We start from the raw sequence: 18,545 nt of genomic DNA on the forward strand, positions 1-18,545 counted from the left end.
GATGCCTGATATCGTTATTCGCCATTCGGTATCCTACTACCCTATATTGTGTTTAGCTAATCAAATTAATCGTTAATAACCAATAACGAAGATAAACTGATTTACGTAAACGGATTCCTATTTCCTAATTGCCATTGCCATATTGGATACTATACTACGGTTTATAACACATGAAAATAGAAACACGAAAATAATATCTTAATAATAATTATAATTATAATATCAGTCAGGCGCAGAATTCTACGTACTGGTACATTAAGGTAGGTAAGTATTCTTGTTTCAAATCTTATTATTATTATTAGTTATGAGTGTTATATTGTTCTTACACATATTTTGAGGGGGGGATTAACGAATATATAGGTACCTCTTGCCAGTAACAACTAGACCATTAGTCCATGACATTAGTTTGTGACGATAATTCAAAAACAAATAACCATAGATACATTAGATTTTCACATAATATTTAGTTTATAATTTTCTACTCTTGATAATATTTAGATTCCGTTTGAGTAATTTATAGGCATTTGAAATTTTGATTTTTTCCTATAAATATCGATAAAAATATTCTCTCGGAATTTAAAAAATTGAAAATGTAATACATACCAGGTATTGAACCCATTTTTTTGTGTCGGTCGTTGTAGAAACTTGAATCTAATTCGGCAAAGTTACCTACTTTAGGATAAAAGTTTAAAAAAATTCCAATTTTCTCAAACAAAAAAAAAAAAAATAAGGAAAAAATATTTTTGACAAAAATTTTTGTTTTTTATAGGTGAAACTCGGTTTCATTTTCAATTTATTTATTTATTTTAAGTAATTCATATTAACCTATAATCAATATTAATTACGTATTATTAATTTTAATAAAACATTTTAACCATTCATAGGTTTAAAAATTAAAATTATTATAATACTTAATACTTATAACAACAATATGACGACATTTTTTAAATGAACGCATAATATTTGTTATATATGAATATAATATAATATATTATATTTATTATTATTCATTATTGTATCAATAAAAAATAATAAGCCGTTTGGAAGGTTTAAATGAGAATGTTAAGTAGTTATACACTTATACTTATATTATAGTTATATAGAGTAGGTACCTACGCATTATTTATTTCTGCTCAACGTTCGTAGGTGTTATAAATAAAATAAATTGGAATACAACATTCCTGTAATACCTATCGTATTAGGTAGATAGGTAGTTATTTGTTTTATTAAATAATATTATATATTATAATCACTCTGCCTTCAACTTTTATTGCCGATTAAACCGCGGCTTTAATGGAATTCAAAAAGTGACGTCCATCTTACGAAAAAATCGGTAAATTTCAAATAGCCAAACTACCTTGCAGTCAGCTAATACCTATCATACTGCCATTACAAATTTCAATAAGAAATATTCGAAATCGTTTTTCAATTTTTGCTTTATATCGCTTATCAATAAAAATTATCTTTTATCAGTCAACACACGACACCGTCAACGTACGACGACGACGCGTTGCGGTTCCGTTATCAATTAGCATTTGTATCCCTTCTACTTTCTCAGTCATGCCCTCTCACTCACTAGTCACTAGTCATTCTTTTTACCAAATGTACTATCTTTCTATCACCCGCTTCGTTCATCGTCCGTCCGTTTCTTGCACTTTTTTGTAATGTTTACGGTCGTCGTTATCTTCCCCTCAAAACTAACGACGTACCATCTCATCCGTCGGCCGCTTACACGCATGAAATGACAACTCGACGTCACTGCTGTCGTTGTTGTTCTCATTGTTTTTATTACTTTTATTAGAGCTCCTGTTTGTCACCGGTCTGAGTCCAACGAATTGAAATCGTCCGGCGAGTCATCTAACAAATAGCCATGCTGTCAAAGAAATGCATCAAGTACGTTTGCTGGACACTGCTGTTCGCGTTTGTGTTCCTTGGACTGCCAAAACTTTGCTTGAGTCACGGACACCACCACCACCACCATGATCACGATCACGACCACCATACACCCAAGTCTGTGCCCGCTCCGACCGTCGATTCAATGCTGTGGATCAAAGCTTTGTCGTCCACCGTGGCCATTAGCGTGCTGCCGTTTTTCGTGTTGTTCTTCATACCTATCAGTAACAAGGATGAACACAAGTCGTTTCTAAAGGTGCTCTTGAGTTTTGCGTCTGGTGGATTATTGGGCGACGCATTCCTACACTTAATTCCACATTCATTGTCCACACACCACCACCATGGCCATGAAGATCATCACCACAGTAGTGATGAGTACTCCCATGATCACGGTCAACATTGTAGTGCTGATTTACATAGTTCGGAAGATGGCCATGACCATGGCAATGAGATAAGAGTGGGATTGTGGATCCTAGCCGGCATATTGGTGTTCTTGTTTGTTGAGAAAATGGTTAGAGTGATAAAAGGTGGCCATAGCCATTCACATTCGTCTGTACGTCCCAAAGAAAAATTAAGTGATGATGAAGATGAAGACGATGATACTACCAAAAATGTTAAACTCCCAAGTAAGTTTAACATTTCTTTATTAAAAAGTCAATTTCACTAAGTACATTATTAAACTGCTATGGACTAGTGTCCCGCATTGTATAGTTCACGGTCAACTAAGTATCAGCCACACTAAGCTAGGGTAGGATGCGACCAACTCTGTAATGGTAGGAGAGAAAGCATTTCTGGAAATCATTAACATTAGGAACATAATAAAATCATGTGAGCAGACGACTATAAAAAATTTCTCATTAAGGGTGCACAGGACGTAGTTTTATGCATCATTACAAAAGTTCTAAGAACCAAGTGTTCACATGTAATATAATAATATATTATATTCTTAATGTTAATTATAATATCAATCATCGAGGTCTGCAGCTGCACGGGATGCACATTTGGCTTCTATGTGGGCGCATAACATTTCCCATCAGTCTAGATAATTATACCACATCCGTGAGAACAGCGATAAAAGCAAGTAGACTATGGGGAGTAGAGGGTAGCACTATATAAGGGACCTCGAAACGGCCTGTATTCAGACGCGACTTGACCAGACTAGCCAGAGCACCTTCACGCCAGTCTGTTCTTTAATTTAATTTATTGGACTTAGAAAAATTCTTATAAATAATATTTTGAACTTAGAAAATATTCGAGTCAAACCGAATTTATTCTAGTCATTCAGAAAACTTAAATATTTAAATAAATTCAGCTTTCATGTTTTAAATAAATATATATGTTTTGTCAAAATAAATAATCAAATAATCTAACTAAGAAGAATTTCACATTGTTTAATTAACTCAAGAGTCACCTTCCAACATCATCCTTGACTACTGATACCTGTATGCGACGTGATCACTATAAAACCATTAAAGTTTTAAACCTTAAATACATGTAGAGATGTTATTTTAATGCCAAAAAATCAGACTGAGCTTTGAATACAAAATAGTTTAAGTAGATTTAATACTTATCTTAGGACCTAGAGTCAGATAGAGCATTATTTCTACAGTTTTAATTATATAAGTTATTAGTACCTAATACCTATATAAAATTTAGTGGTGTGTTAAGAATTATTTTCACTATGAGCCAATTACATTTTTTTAAGGGATCATGAAGTGCTATTGTGTTTTAATTGAAAATTTGAACATAAAACTGCGTTGTGGGCCATGGCCTACCTTACTAAATATTTAACAAACAAATCAAAATTTAAACTATTATACATAAGTGTTATTCCCTAATACATTTCAAACAAAAATAGATTTATTAAATGATTATCAAAGCAGTTATATAAAGCGAGTAAGTGGATGACTTTTCTATACAGTAGATAACATGTAAGTTACTGTAATGGATGGTTTTACATTTGAATTTAATGATATAATATCATTGTATACGAAAAACAATTCTAAGCGAGCTTGACGGCATAGAATATTTATATTGTTATTATATACATAAACATATTAGTATAGATGTTACTTAATATTGATTAATATATTACATTAATATCAATATATCATTACCTATATATTTTATCTAATCTAATTTCAATTAAAATATACTTAAAAACTAATTAGTACATACAAAATTATAATAATTAACACAAATAAATAAATTCGATAGACATACAGATATATAAAAGCAACTTCAGTTGTTTAGATTTTTTGTATTTTTAAATATAATATTTTATTTCATTTTAATTTTAAATACAAATTAAATTAAACTATATCTTAATAATATACTACTTATTTTGTTTGGCAATTAGGTTTTAAAAATAAAAACAAATATAGATATTAAAATTATATTAAATATTGTAGGTACATGTATTTAAATAAAATTATTATATTTTTATAGTGCCAAAACAAAGTTTATCAGTAGCTGGGTGGTTAAATGTAGTTGCTGATTTTACACACAACTTTACCGACGGACTTGCCATTGGTGCTGCATATTTAGCCGGTCAAAATATTGGTATAGTCACAACATTAACAGTATTACTTCATGAAGTCCCACACGAAATTGGAGATTATGCAATTTTAATTCAAGAAGGCAGTTCTAAGGCAAATGTGAGTAAATGTATTCTAAAATTGGTTAACAGTTTATAATCGAAAATAAATTATACTTGTATACTTACAACTTAAAGTGTATTAGGTATTAATTTGTTTTGTACATTAAAATACGTACTTAATCAAATAATATTTTGATAGTTTTTTATAATTTACCTATCAAATTATTATTAGGTCTATAATATAAACAAAAATGTTAAATTAAACATTTCAAGTCTTAATTTACTTAACTTAATTAGTTCAATGAATTAATCATATTATACAATAAACATCATAGCATATTGATTTAAATTTTTAACCATTCAAAATATCTTATTTAGTTTTTGTTATTTAAAAATAAATAATAATTTATTAAAAGAAAATTGTATTTGACTTCTCACAAAAATAAATTGTATTACATCTGTACAATGGAACCAATGTAGTGTGTTGTTAGCTTTAATATTAGAGCGAAATTAACTATTGTTATACTTAAAGGTAAGTAGATAAGGTAAAATATTCTCTAGCGTACCTCATCAGCTTTTATTGATATTTTAATTTTAAAACTTTTTATAACTTTATAAAATATTATAATTTTCAAGTGTGATTAAACTTTAAAATATTACAGTTTTAAAATGTTTATAACTTATATCACAATTCAAATATTAATAAATACCTTTTGGGGAACCTAGATTCCTTACCTTTAAATTTGATACTAGGTTAATTTACTTTAATATTAAAGCTAACAGCATGTAATTTGTTATTCTGAATATTAACTTCCTATACCATAATTTTGAAAAACTGAAATAGCACATACAGGCTAGGTGTCCTTTTAAGTATTTATGTTAGGGACTGGAGCATAATATTTATGCATTTCATATAGCATTTATATTTTAGCTGTGTGACTATGTGATATGTAAACAAATGTTAGTGTGTGTAATTCATAAAAGTTGTTATTGCTTCTTGTGTCACCAGACACCAACAGCTCATCACCTGCATATAAATTTCTGCACACAAAATTCCAATATGTCTAATGACATCAGGTTTTATCAAATTTTCAAATGACATAAATACCAAAACGCTAGGTAAAGTGAGGATTTGGATTAATTTAAATATTCATTGTTAGTTAGGTAACTACCTAATGGCCGAGAGAATTTTATATATTCTAATCCTTCATTACAATATTGACAATTTAAAAAATAAGAATTTTGGCATTTTTTTATATTAACACCATTAATATTTAAAATTATGGTAAATTTTCACGGCCATACCTTAGAAAATTTGTTGAAGATTTTTAATTAGTTTTCAAAATTAAAATCCATCAAACCCAAGTCGAACAGTTTTGTCTAGCTTTGGCCTGTTTATGTGATTTACCTAAAACTGATAATGAGTTAGAATCATTCATTTTTATCTCATAGTTTAATTTGATTTTTTTTTTCTTCAATTATAGGCTATGAAATGTCAGTTATTAACTGCAATAGGAGCTATATGTGGAACATTAGTGTCATTGACGTTTGGAAAAGAAAGTAAGTTTATACAACTTTTTATTACTTGAATTTTTTTTTTAATACAAGTGAATATAATGTTTGAAGTAAATAAAATATTTTTATTTTAACTTGTAAACCGTGTATAATTTTTAAAACTATAGGTTTGCTGATTTAGCCATGATGATTTATGAATATTTTTTTTTATAAATTAATATACTATATAATTTAGGTTTTTGTTTCTATTGTATTAGCCTCTAGGAATATACCATGTAATATTGTATATTTAATTAATATTATGTGCTATTTCGTAAAAGCTATGTGGCACTTCAATTTAAAAATAAATAAATTATTATAATATGTAAATTATTAAATAACTTCATGACTAGTTGATAATTATAAATTAAAATAACTAGTATGTTATGGTATCTATCTATACATTTATAAACCTCATATATGGACTGTTTTATAATAAATTGTTGTTACATATTTAAAAACAATTATTAATATTTTATAAACTATTTTTAATCAATTAATAGTATCTTTTAATTATTCCATCATAAATTCACCTAAAATATTACGGTTTTGTATATTTTATAAAAACCATTGGTAATAAATACTAATTCAATCACAGAATTAAGATTTAAAATAAAAATAAACATCATGTTACTTGATGAAACTATTAGATTTGGTATACTTTATTTACTTTTATGTGGTTTGAATAACTTATACTTGCTTGAACATTATAAAAAACAACATAAACATAATTTTATGATGATGTTAATTTTTTCAGGTGAAGTTGCAAATTCATGGGTACTACCATTTACAGCCGGTGGTTTCATTTATATTGCAACTGTGAATGTAATACCAAGTCTTTTAGAAGACTCTAGTTTCAAACAATCCATTAAAGAGATTTTAGCTTTATTAGTGGGAGTTTACTTAATGGTTCTTGTTGCTAAATATGAATAAATCAACAGTTTAGTATAGTTTATTTGACTGAAGTCACATCCATACGTCATGTTGGAACATATTTATTTTATTTAACAAGAATACAATTGTTTTAAGTTAAATTTTAGCAATTTGTTTAAAACTACATTTAATAAAAGAAATCAATACCTATAAAATTGTATAAGGTATATTGGTATTTTAATCAGATTTCTATTTAGATTGTTTTAATACCAATGAACTGATATGTGATAATATTTTTTGTATGTATTCCATTATTTTACTGTAATTTCGAAATAATGCTTAATTTTACTAAACAATAAAATATTTATCTACATAGTTATTTTTAAAAAATAATACTCAAATTGATTTTTCTTAATTCTATATTTTTAAAAATCTCTCCTAGATATTGATTGCAGTATTAAATAGTATCACATATTTAAAAAAAAAAACTCTACTTACTCTATAATTATAAATTGCACAATAACAATGACCAGCAAATATATTAAATGTATTAATAATATACTTGGTTTAAACAAATAAACAAGTTTAAGCTGACTAATATTCATATTTCAAAGTTGTTAAGGATGTTTACAAATGAGCCATTTTTATAATAATGTATCTATTGTGCCTTTTTTATTGATTACTGTTTTCATATGTCATATATAAAAAATTAAGACTACCTATGTTTTCTAAATTATTTATGCAGGTATTGTTACAAATGAGTGTTCTTATATGTTTGAAAATAAAATATCAAAATTGTATGATCATTACAATGTATTATGTTATTGAAACACTTATGTATTACTTGCATAATTATTGTAATTTTGTTACTAAATTAAAACACATATTTTATGAATTTTGTTTTAAATTATTATGTATGTCTATATTATTCGACCCACGAGAGAACATTATTGTTCTACATATGTAGAGTAGACTTACAGCATTCTTCCTCTTTATTCCATTCAGTATATTTCAATTTTTTAAGACGTGTGAACTTGTATGCTTTTGATTATAACACAGTATCTCTCTTGAGCTGGTGTATAGCAGTGTTATTATTTGTGTTCGATTTTGTGTCATTTTTCTTATTACACGTATTTAATATAGCACACAAACAAACATAAAACTCAACAATCTTTACCAATAATATAAGTAATATTACATAGTATATTTTTTAGCTAGGTGTATAGTAAGCTGATGCTTGTTTCATTTCTAAATAATATATGTATATATAATTACATTTATATGTTAAAAATTATTAAATACTATGTGGTCTGTGATTATTTTTGGAATCATTAAGTTATTAAGTTCATAACTAAGTATTAAATTTAACACAATATCATAGGTAAAAAATAGTATTTTGAATCTGATGATGTTATGCTTGTTATACTGAAACAGCTAGTTTAATTATATGTTTGTATTGAGTCCTTTACAGCATTAAAATTGCTTGATTTTATACAATCTCTATAAAAAAAAATTCTTGAATTTTTAAATCATTAATGATATGTCAGTACAGTGTTCATGAAAAATATTATCATTTAATGACATTTTACAATGATCTTGATTCCGAATTTAGAAAGAGATACTTACATAGTGCATTAACAAAACATACTGAAGAACAAATAATATATATATTCGGAATCAAATAGGTAAGTTAAGATAGATAAGTATTATGTACTATCATTTTATTAATATATTTATAAAAATTTTAAATCTTACATTTAGATTTTTGATTGCCAAAATAGTTATTGTACCATGTGATAACTATAACTTTTAGATTTTTATTAATTAAAAAAATTATTCCAGTGAGTTTAGTATACAATAATAACTAACATGAATAATATATTATGATACCCTTAACATACACTGCTGTGTGTAAATTAGTAGAAGTATATATAATATTGGTATTTTATAAAATGTCTAGGAACTCTATATAACAATAACTACAGACGGAAATCTATAAAATTGTTTAAATTATCTAAGTATTATAGGAAATGCCAAATAATGTATAGGTAATGTATTAAATCCATGTTATCAGTATTGATATTTGACAATTTACCTTCACCTTAATATTATATCAATAAGTTCCATGACCTTGTATGTCAGAAACACTTTAAGATAAAAAAAAATAAAAAATAAAAACCTTCACCTTAATATAAATCCATTAGTAATCTGTAATATCGATAAGTTTAATGATGAAAATATTACTACTATCAACAAAGATATTTGAATAGTTGATAATAATATAAAATTATAAAAAAGGGTAATTGTTTGATATACTCGGATGAAAACAATGAAAAAATTGTTCAATGTTCAACATGTCAACAGCAAAATCTATGCAAGTGGCAGAGAAAAACATGTAGAGAAAGACTTTTTATGTAAGCTTTGTTATAGAATTAAAAGAAATGAAAACCAACAAAAAGAGACATATTATAATTTAGAATTACAGACTATAAAAATGAAAACTAAATCAAATAAAAAATTCCCTACGGCATTTGTTGGAAACACAGCAAAAGTGCCAATTTTAGATGTTGATCGAGGACGAGGAGAAACTTATAATGTTTTGGCATGTGCTTTAGGAGTTACAGAAGATGGATTTTATTGTTAAGGAAATAAATCAGGCACCTATTGTTTGATTATTCATTTCATAACATTTTTAACTTGTACCTAGGTAATTATTAATTTTTATTTTTCTTATTTTTTTTTGGTTTGATGTTCTAAAACAACTTTATGCCAGATCGCAATTTACAGTATGTCATCAAAACTTTCATCTCTAGAGGAAGTAGACCAAGAAAAAGAATTGGGCTTACGATCTATTGCCACTCAGGAAGCAACTGGATCTGGACAAGGCTTTATCAAATGTTCATGTTCAACAAAATGTCAAAATAACCGATGTAAGTGTTTAAAAAATAAAATTCATTGCAATTCAAAATGTCATCCTTATTTACAGTGCTGTAATAAATAAATAAATTTAACTAATTTTTATTAACCTAAACATATTAAAAATATTTATTTGTCTTAACAAAATTTAAAATAAATTTAAAAAAGTACAATGTATTTTTCCTTCTAGCTATGTTTTCAATAGATTATTTGTATTTTATAGAATAATATAATAGGTAATAATTATAATTAATTACTGTGTACTACCCATATAATTTATAGATTAATTTTCTTTTTCGTTTCATTTATATGCATTGTATTCTGTTATATTAAATTGATACTTTGTAATAAATATTTTTTGTTGTGCTAATAAAATTAATTGTCTTAATCATAATAAAAGGAAATTTATTTTTTTAGATTTTTCTTAGATATTTTCCCTGCTCAACAGATTTCCAATTTGTTGTTAGTCATTTTATGAAATACCTAATCATGATAAAAAATATTTAAAAAATGTATGCAAAAAAAAATATACTATACAATTTTTTATAAAACACCAGGTATTATATGTATAGAATTCCTATATTAAATATATTATACAAATTGCCACTAACATGTATACAGTATATAACACTTAGGTAGATACTTAGTACCTACTAAATACTTTTAATAAGAAATAAAAGTACCTAATTGATTATTAACTTTAAATATATATCCATTATTTTTGAGTGGAATTGTTTAAAAAAGTAATCCTAAACATGTTTAATTTAAATTAATAAACAAATTTTAATACTGTGAATACCTACAATAATAATATAATGTAAGGCACTAACGTACAGTAGCCAAGAATTGCATATCTCGACTCTCTTAAAGAATTGTTTTTAATAATAATGTTAATGTTATAGTTATAAAGGGCCCAAGGGCCAAAATTATTATGTGCCACCTCAGCATTTATTTATAACCAACAGGATGAGTGCTTCCGCTAGGATAGACTGTATTATTGTTTCTTTTTTAAAAGTATTTATCTACATAATATAGTTTCTACTGCCGTCAACTAGTAAATAAGAACGTAAATTCATATACATCTTACTATTCTTACTGGATTAATTATATGTGTATAGTCAATAATTAGAAATATAAATCAAGGAAGCTTAGGTAGCCGATAGGTTTAATTCATTTTTGCAAAAACATTGTATTTGCATATCAATTTTACTAAAATGATCAGTAATTTTGTTATATTAAACATTTTAGCTGTAAAATGTATAATCGGCTATCATGGAAATATATGTTAGAATCTTAATATTCGAGAGTTAATTGACCACAAATTATGTTTAAAATAATCGTAAAAAAAACTAAAATAAACTTAGATAAGAAACCTTAATTAAAAGTAATAGGTAACTAATAATATGCATAATATGAATATCTACATTATACATTTTGTAATTAGTAATTACGTATATAGACATATAGTACATTTGTATCTACTATATAATATGACTATATTATTAAAAATGTTTATTTTTTGAAGAAGTACTGTGGTATACGCACTTTTCGGTGATTTATCTCTATCAATAATTGAGTCATCAATAGACAATAGACTATAAATTAACCGGTTACCGGTTGGATTTCAAGGAGTTCGCCAGAATTGTGTAGCTACTCAAACAAGACATAATATAATTATTAATTATTGCGTTAGTTAGAAAACTTTTTTATAAAACATTAAATGGTAATTGCCAAAACAAAACACGCTTAGCCCGTACTAGGTACCTACGACCGTTGTTTCAGTGATGTACCTAATGATGTGAATTTTACGTAAACAATTTTTAGTGTACCTATTGAATTTTTCACAATATTATATAGATGGCAAAATAAATATAAATTACAGCATTGGTATTAAATCCCTTTATTAAAAATAACAATAAATAATTAATAATTATTGTAAGATATAAAATACATATATAAATAACTACATATAACTCAACTGTTTAAACGGTAAACAACATGTAAATTGTACATTTTTTTTTTATAAATTTTACTTAACCGATAAAGATTTAAACGGTAAACATACGAGACACATCACTACCTCACATACACACGATCGTCATACCTATGATCCAGGCTAATCACTCAGCGACAACCGCTTCCCTTGCCTACAGGTGCTATGATGTGAAAAAATTATTATCTCCACATCATATTAATTACCTTCGATGGCCTGACCTATCTTAACATTAAAATATTTCCACCTATTTTGCATATGTGTTAAATAATATAAGATTGATAACAACTTACAGTTTAAATTCTACAATTCGTTCATTTTTTTAAAGCTAGGTATTTTTTACATAATAATTTTTAATTGCTACGTTAAATACCAACATTAATAACTAATTTTATTCTTAGGTTACTGTCTCGACTTTCGTCGTTGATAGAAAAATTTGCTTAAATACTAATTTAATTAATTATTTTAGTATTTATTTTTATAGTTTAAATATTACAATAAATGTTATGAAAATCTATTGATATCTGGGACCTATAGTAGGGGTCGGCAACCCGCGGCCCATGAGCCGCATGCGGCCCGCGATAATAATTTATAGTTAGTTTAAAAATATTATACAACACGTAATCTTTGGCCTTTGCTGATAAAAATTGGCATTTCTCACGAGAAGTTAGTTGTACAATTATTGAACAAAAATAGATATTATGTATAGAAACATTGTACGCGTTATCTACGTTTCGTTAAACATCGATAATAATTTATCATACAAAACGAAATACGAAATACGAAATACTGAATCGATTTTCTAGTGAAGTGTAATAAAACCGGCTATCAATAAACTTGTTGATGCTATTCAAACTCAAAAATCACATTAATTTTTATTTATTTATTTTTTCCAATATTATACTATATTTTACTATGTATTTTTTTATTGTTATTATTACGTGTAATTATTAGTATAACTTTGTTTGTAGATACCTCGATAATTAATGTACCAATCAGTGATGTACTAAGTACTTAAATAAATTAAATTTTAAATTACTATAACATTTCGTTTAAATAAAATAAGGTGTATTCAAATTATGGCCCGTGAAAAAATTTATTTTTATTTTTTGGCCCTTGACATCAAAAAGGTTGCCGTCAACAACACAAACAAGTCACAATTTTTTTTAATAAGCGTTTACAGTTAAAAATTTTACGAAATCTGTCGAAAACGCGAAAATTTGCAAGTAATTTTGAAGTTGAAAAATCATAAAAATTTTTGCGTTTATAACTAAGAATTAAAAATACAATACTAAGTTTTCCATAAGTTTTCCTTCAAGTAGCTATAGAGAAAACTCGAAGCATCATTATAGGAAAAATTTTAAGTGCGTTTGAATTTTAAATTTTTACGAAATAGCGTAACGATAACGATTTATCCTCAAACGAATTTAAATATTTGTTATTATTCAAAAAGTATAAGTCATAGATACTTGAAAATTTTACCAGTTATTTAGATTGGCATTTTCTTTACATGATTTAATTTTCAAAATAATTTGACTATTTTTGAGGTATTTATAGACAACTGAAATTTTCAATTTTTATGAAAAATTTCTTTTGAAGTGTCAATAAAATTTTTTTGGCCCTTTCAAAATACTTGAAAATTTAATTCAAAGTTCCTCATAAGTTATTCTTATAGTGATTAAAAAATTATAAAAATACATAGGCACGATTTTTTTTTTTATTAGCATTTGAAGTTCAAATATTGACTTAATACGTAAAAATTACGGCAATTTTCAAATTATCTTAGATAGAAATTCATATAAGTTTTTCTTTTTAGATCTAATATTTGAAAATTTAATACAAGGCTCCTATCACATTTTTACAATAGCAGTTGAAAAATAAAAGAAATATATATGCATAACTTTTTTTTTAAAGCATTCAAATTTAAACTTTGACAACATATGTAAAAATCACGAAAATTCGCAAATTATTTTAAGCTAGAAATTCATAAAAAATTTTACTATAAAAATTAAGGAAAAGCGGAAATTTATACGCACAATATGTTTTCGACAAAATCAATTTTGGTTTTATATGTAACATTAAAACAAATGACCACCTACACTTGCAATTTTCACCGAATGTTTAATGTTTATATGCGTATATTCTCAGAGGTTAAAGTGGGAAAAAATTTCAGAGGGGACTAATGTTTCCAAAAAGTTTTAAGCGTTCCATATATAATTTCATGTATAATGTCTAATGTATAAAATCCTAATTTGTTAAAGGGGACGCTTTTTAACCGCCGTCAGAGGTAAGGGGACTGAGTCCTCCTGCGTCCCCCCCCCACTTTAACCCCTGTATATTCTATTGTTACACATTGTAAACTAACCTAACAAAGTGTTTCCGACCAATAATATTATATGTTTTGTTTGAGTAATCACACAATTCTACCGTAACCCTTGAATCTGATCTGTAACCGGTTAATTTATGGTCTTTTGGTAACTCAAGTGGCGGTAGAGGTATAATCATACGACACTATTAAATATAGGTATATGAAATTTTAGATCATTATTAGTTTTTTTAAAATTAATATTGATAAAAATTTATTTGTTGGGTAGAAAAGCTTGAAAATTAAATACAAGGTTTCTAACATATTGTTAAAATAGTAGTTGAAAAATAAAATAAATACATAGTCACAATTTTTTTACTCAAGCATTCATAGTTTGACTTTTGACGAAATACGTAAAAACTACGAAAATTCGCAAATTATTTATGCTAGAAATTCATAAAACATTTTCTTTTCAAATCTTAGATTTTTAATAATCTATAATATATCCTAGACAGATAAACCGCCTCCGCTCAGAATCGTTTTTCGTAGTTGTATTTTATATACACACAATGACATTTTCAAATGTAGGTATTTTTTTTGGGGAGAAATGAATTTAACCTACTGCAGTAGAAGCAGATACTAATGCCTAATACTAAAATTAATAACTTTAATCACAATAATATTATAAAATAATCCTACTTATAGTAATATTATAGACATATACCGTCTCAGAATTGTTTTTCGTATACAATGATATTATGTCATTGAGTTCAAATTTAATACAATCTATTACAATGACCTACTTGTAACCTACTGTACATCCACTTTTTAAACTTGCAACAATAAGTTGTCAACAAGCCTGGTCTGGCCGAACGCAAGCCAGTACCGCATTTTAAAATACCTAATCAGAAATCTAGGTTTTTATGTTTAATAACATTTTATATTACATACTTATTACTTATTAGATAAAATTTTAATTTATAATTTCACCATAACAATATTAATAAATGTATATTTTATACCAGCAGCGGCCCACCGGGAAATTTCTCGGTATCCCGATCGTCATGATCGGATTTTGATGAAACGCCATGGCGGACGACACTAATCGGCTGTCCAAAAACATAACACAGTAACTACGTTTGACAACATTTTACAGGAGAGCAATATCAGTAAATACCAAAAGGCCGCTATCTATCTCATAAAATTTAAACCTGAAACCTCACTTATCAATGAATTAGGACCATTTTCTACATTTTTTGATATCAATAATTTGTCATTTTCTGTTTGTCAAGGAGTTAAGACAGTTACTTTGTTTTGATTTTGATAATGGTAGAAAATAAAATAGTATGATAAAATTAAAAACACAGCAATGGCTTTTACTGTGTTTTAATTTTGGTTTTCAAAACATAAATAAATGATATTAAATCTGAATAAAACTCTAATATCAAATTATAAGTGATAATTTAATTGTTTAATATGAGTTTATATTATTAAAGTAAATAGCCATAACAAATATTATGTTAACATATTGTTATAATAAGCAGTCTTTATTTATAACTGAAACATTTTAAAAGTATCACAATGAATGAATCAATTGACAGTGTTACATTTTGGCAGTCTTTGCAAATTTAAACAACAACTTATTTTCAATAAAAATATCATGAACATATTATAAACTTATTTAAATATTAAAAAACACAGCTTTCAATATTTTAATTTATTAGAAACAATAAATAACTCATAATCATAAAAGTATCACAATTAATTAATAAATTGACAATGTTACATTTTGGCAGTCTTTGCAAATTTAAACAACAACTTATTTTCAATAAAAATATCATGAACATATTATAAACTTATTTAAATATTAAAAAACACAGCTTTCAATATTTTAATTTAGTAGAAACAATAAATAACTCATAATTATAAAAATTTAAAATATCAAATATTTACATAATTATAATGTCTGTATATCAAACTAGTAACTACCTAAAACATTTTAAAAATTACTAATTATTAATTACATTCATTAATGAAAGTATCAGACAAATCAATATTTTCAACCAAGTCAGTTGAAGTCAACGAGACTGGAAGTTCAGTCCAAAATAGTTCTCTATTAGCTGGCATCAATGGGACTAATTTTTCAATTATATCTTTTTTTTTAGTTGGAGGTATTCCTCTGTTTTGTATAATTATGTTTGGCTCATAACTGGTAATGTTTTTTATGAATTTTTTTTGTAAAAAGTCCAGTTCCTGAAGAATTTCATTATCAAAGTCAGTTGAATAAAACATTGTAACAGAACCTCTTTTAAATTTAGCCATTACTATATCACCTAGTTTAAAATTTTTAAGTGGGTCAGATTTAATGTTTGTAGTTCTTTTTTTACTTGTCCATTGTCTGAATTTTTTTTGATCAATTATATCTAAATTCTGCCTGCTAGCTTTAATTGTATTTTTTAGGTCATCATAATCGTAAATATTTCTAACTTTCCTTATTTTTGTTTCTATATTTCCATGTACTCCATCTGCTGACATATGAGTGTGACCTTTTGTTAAATATTTTAAAGTTACACTTTCTACAGAATTATGATTGGAATTTAAAATACAAACTAATGCTGTAAATAGAATCCAATTCTTATTTTGACCTGTACAATTGTCACACCAAAATATAAAATCAATCGCATCCCTTTCATGTTCGATTAGGGCTAATATAGAGTCTGTAATATTTTCACCCTTTCTTCCTGCTATTGCTTCATGCCAGAGTACACAAATGCTATTCCCTTTTGGTTTTAAAGAAGCAAATGTTTCATTAAAGACAACAAGTCTACTAGTAAAAAAACATGTCTTTGATTCTGGTAGAATTGGAAGCAAAAGAACTTTTTGAAGATCCATAGAATATACTCTGGTTGTTATTATATTTATATTAGCATCCATTTTGTACAAGTAATTTGCTTTTGATGCTTTTGATTTATGTTTTTCCAGCTTAGTTTTTATCACTTCTATTTCATCTTCAACTTGTGAATTTTCAATTTCGTTCATGAAAGTAAAACAATCTTCACACTTATCTGAGTTAGGTTTTTTTAGTGAAATATTTAACATTTTTAGAACACTTCTATATGATTCTTGTGAGATACATTTTCCATTTTGTGTGCAAAAATCCAAGTACATTTTATTCACTGTTAATTCTCGAGGTAAATACAATATATTAGGGGCATTGTGCCTTCGGTAGTGACTACTACAAGGCTTGAAAGTTTTAATATGGTCAATTACTACTTGTCTGTCAAACATTTTTGAATTATTGCGTAGACCTCTATTTTCTTTTACTTTTGATGAACAAGGATTATTGTTAACATCTTTTAAGTATTTACAAAGTTCAGTCACAATTGAGTCATTTGAATAACCAAAAGTGTTCAAAAATGTTGATTTACAAACCCGAATTTGATCATGAAGGTGCCCTGTAGGTAGGTGATACAATCGAGATGTGTTTCTGTTGAAATTGTCCTTAGAACTAACTACAGTACGACATTTTATAGGTTTAATAGTTATTGATTTAGCTAAAAATTTTCTTCTATCGGTATAACATTGAGACCAGAAATCTGTCCAAATGCTTTGTCTATGATTCAGAGACAGTTCTTCGCTATGACACTGCATTTTACAAGAATCTGTACAAGTTATATCCCTGAATGGATGTTTAATTTTGGCTTTTTCAATTTTTGCCAGTTCTCTTTTGGAATTCATTTCTAACAAATCTTTTTTACTTAGTTTTCGGGATTTTGACATGGTTTCATCAGGTACATTATGAATATTAGTAGAATTCATAACAGGATCCAAATCTATTGATACCATACTTACATTATCCAATGAATCAATAATATAACTAGGGTCCAGTGTCTCATCATCAATTTCAATTGATTTTTCAAAAATAGTTTCTTCATCGACATAATTTGATTCTGTAGTTTGAATACTATAATCATGATCTAATAAACATGATGCCGCTGCAGATGCTGGTGAAAAGTAATTCCTTAAATATATAATACGACTTTAATATTATTTGAACATATTAAATAAATAGGGTACCAAACTTACTTGTTGTTCATGTTAAAAAATTAAGGCGACGTGTTGAAGAAAATATGATTCACTATTACAGTATACACTATATTATGTCTTGACTGTGTATGGGTCTAAGACCGTGACAGAATACTAGTTAACAACTTAGTACTTACTGTCTAGTCATATTATTGTCAAGTCTATGCTAAAATTAGAACGACGAAAAAAAAGTAGGTAGTTACTGTGTTTTTAATTTGGAAAAATTCTTATCATAGAAAGTTGTTAGTAGTTACTGTCTTCTAAATTAAAAAATAATCATCAGAAATCAAGGAGAATAAGAAAATAATATTAAGCATTTTCACCTG

General features: G+C 26.6%; 2 protein-coding genes across 3 annotated transcripts; one reads left to right on the plus strand and one right to left on the minus strand.

Annotated features, from left to right (window-relative positions):
- On the plus strand, window positions 1-7,814 carry LOC107166212 (zinc transporter Slc39a7-like). Of its 2 annotated transcripts, none has more exons than XM_015514783.2 (5): window positions 1-264; window positions 1,802-2,519; window positions 4,342-4,550; window positions 5,977-6,052; window positions 6,804-7,814. In XM_015514783.2, exons 2-5 carry the CDS (start codon window positions 1,871-1,873, stop codon window positions 6,977-6,979), a joined length of 1,110 nt encoding a protein of 369 aa, XP_015370269.1. In that variant the 5' UTR covers window positions 1-264; window positions 1,802-1,870; the 3' UTR covers window positions 6,980-7,814. The 2 variants fall into 2 exon arrangements, with proteins under 2 accessions (XP_015370269.1, XP_015370270.1); XM_015514784.2 differs by having other exon boundaries at window positions 1-260.
- An 8,079-nt stretch (window positions 7,815-15,893) lies between these two features.
- LOC149062775 (uncharacterized) lies at window positions 15,894-18,451 on the minus strand. Its single transcript, XM_089217660.1, has 2 exons — window positions 18,220-18,451; window positions 15,894-18,154 (listed from the first exon to the last, which is right to left on the minus strand). The coding sequence occupies exons 1-2, from the start codon at window positions 18,228-18,230 to the stop codon at window positions 16,150-16,152; spliced, it is 2,016 nt and encodes a 671-aa protein (XP_089073786.1). The 5' UTR covers window positions 18,231-18,451; the 3' UTR covers window positions 15,894-16,149.
- Window positions 18,452-18,545: the final 94 nt, after the last annotated feature.

This window comes from Diuraphis noxia, unplaced genomic scaffold (genome assembly GCF_037042655.1).
Source record: "Diuraphis noxia isolate RWA-SAM2 unplaced genomic scaffold, SU_Dnox_SAM2 contig0001, whole genome shotgun sequence".
Classification (NCBI taxonomy): Eukaryota; Metazoa; Arthropoda; class Insecta; order Hemiptera; family Aphididae; genus Diuraphis; species Diuraphis noxia.

What these genes read in the sequence shown, in the direction of transcription:
- LOC107166212 (XM_015514783.2), top strand. Translation starts at nt 1,871, where the DNA reads ATGCTGTCAAAGAAATGCATCAAGTACGTTTGCTGGACACTGCTGTTC. An exon ending in CAAAAATGTTAAACTCCCAA is followed by an intron (nt 2,520 to 4,341) that starts GTAAGTTTAACA and finishes ATATTTTTATAG; the next exon opens with TGCCAAAACAAAGTTTATCA. An exon ending in AAGGCAGTTCTAAGGCAAAT is followed by an intron (nt 4,551 to 5,976) that starts GTGAGTAAATGT and finishes CTTCAATTATAG; the next exon opens with GCTATGAAATGTCAGTTATT.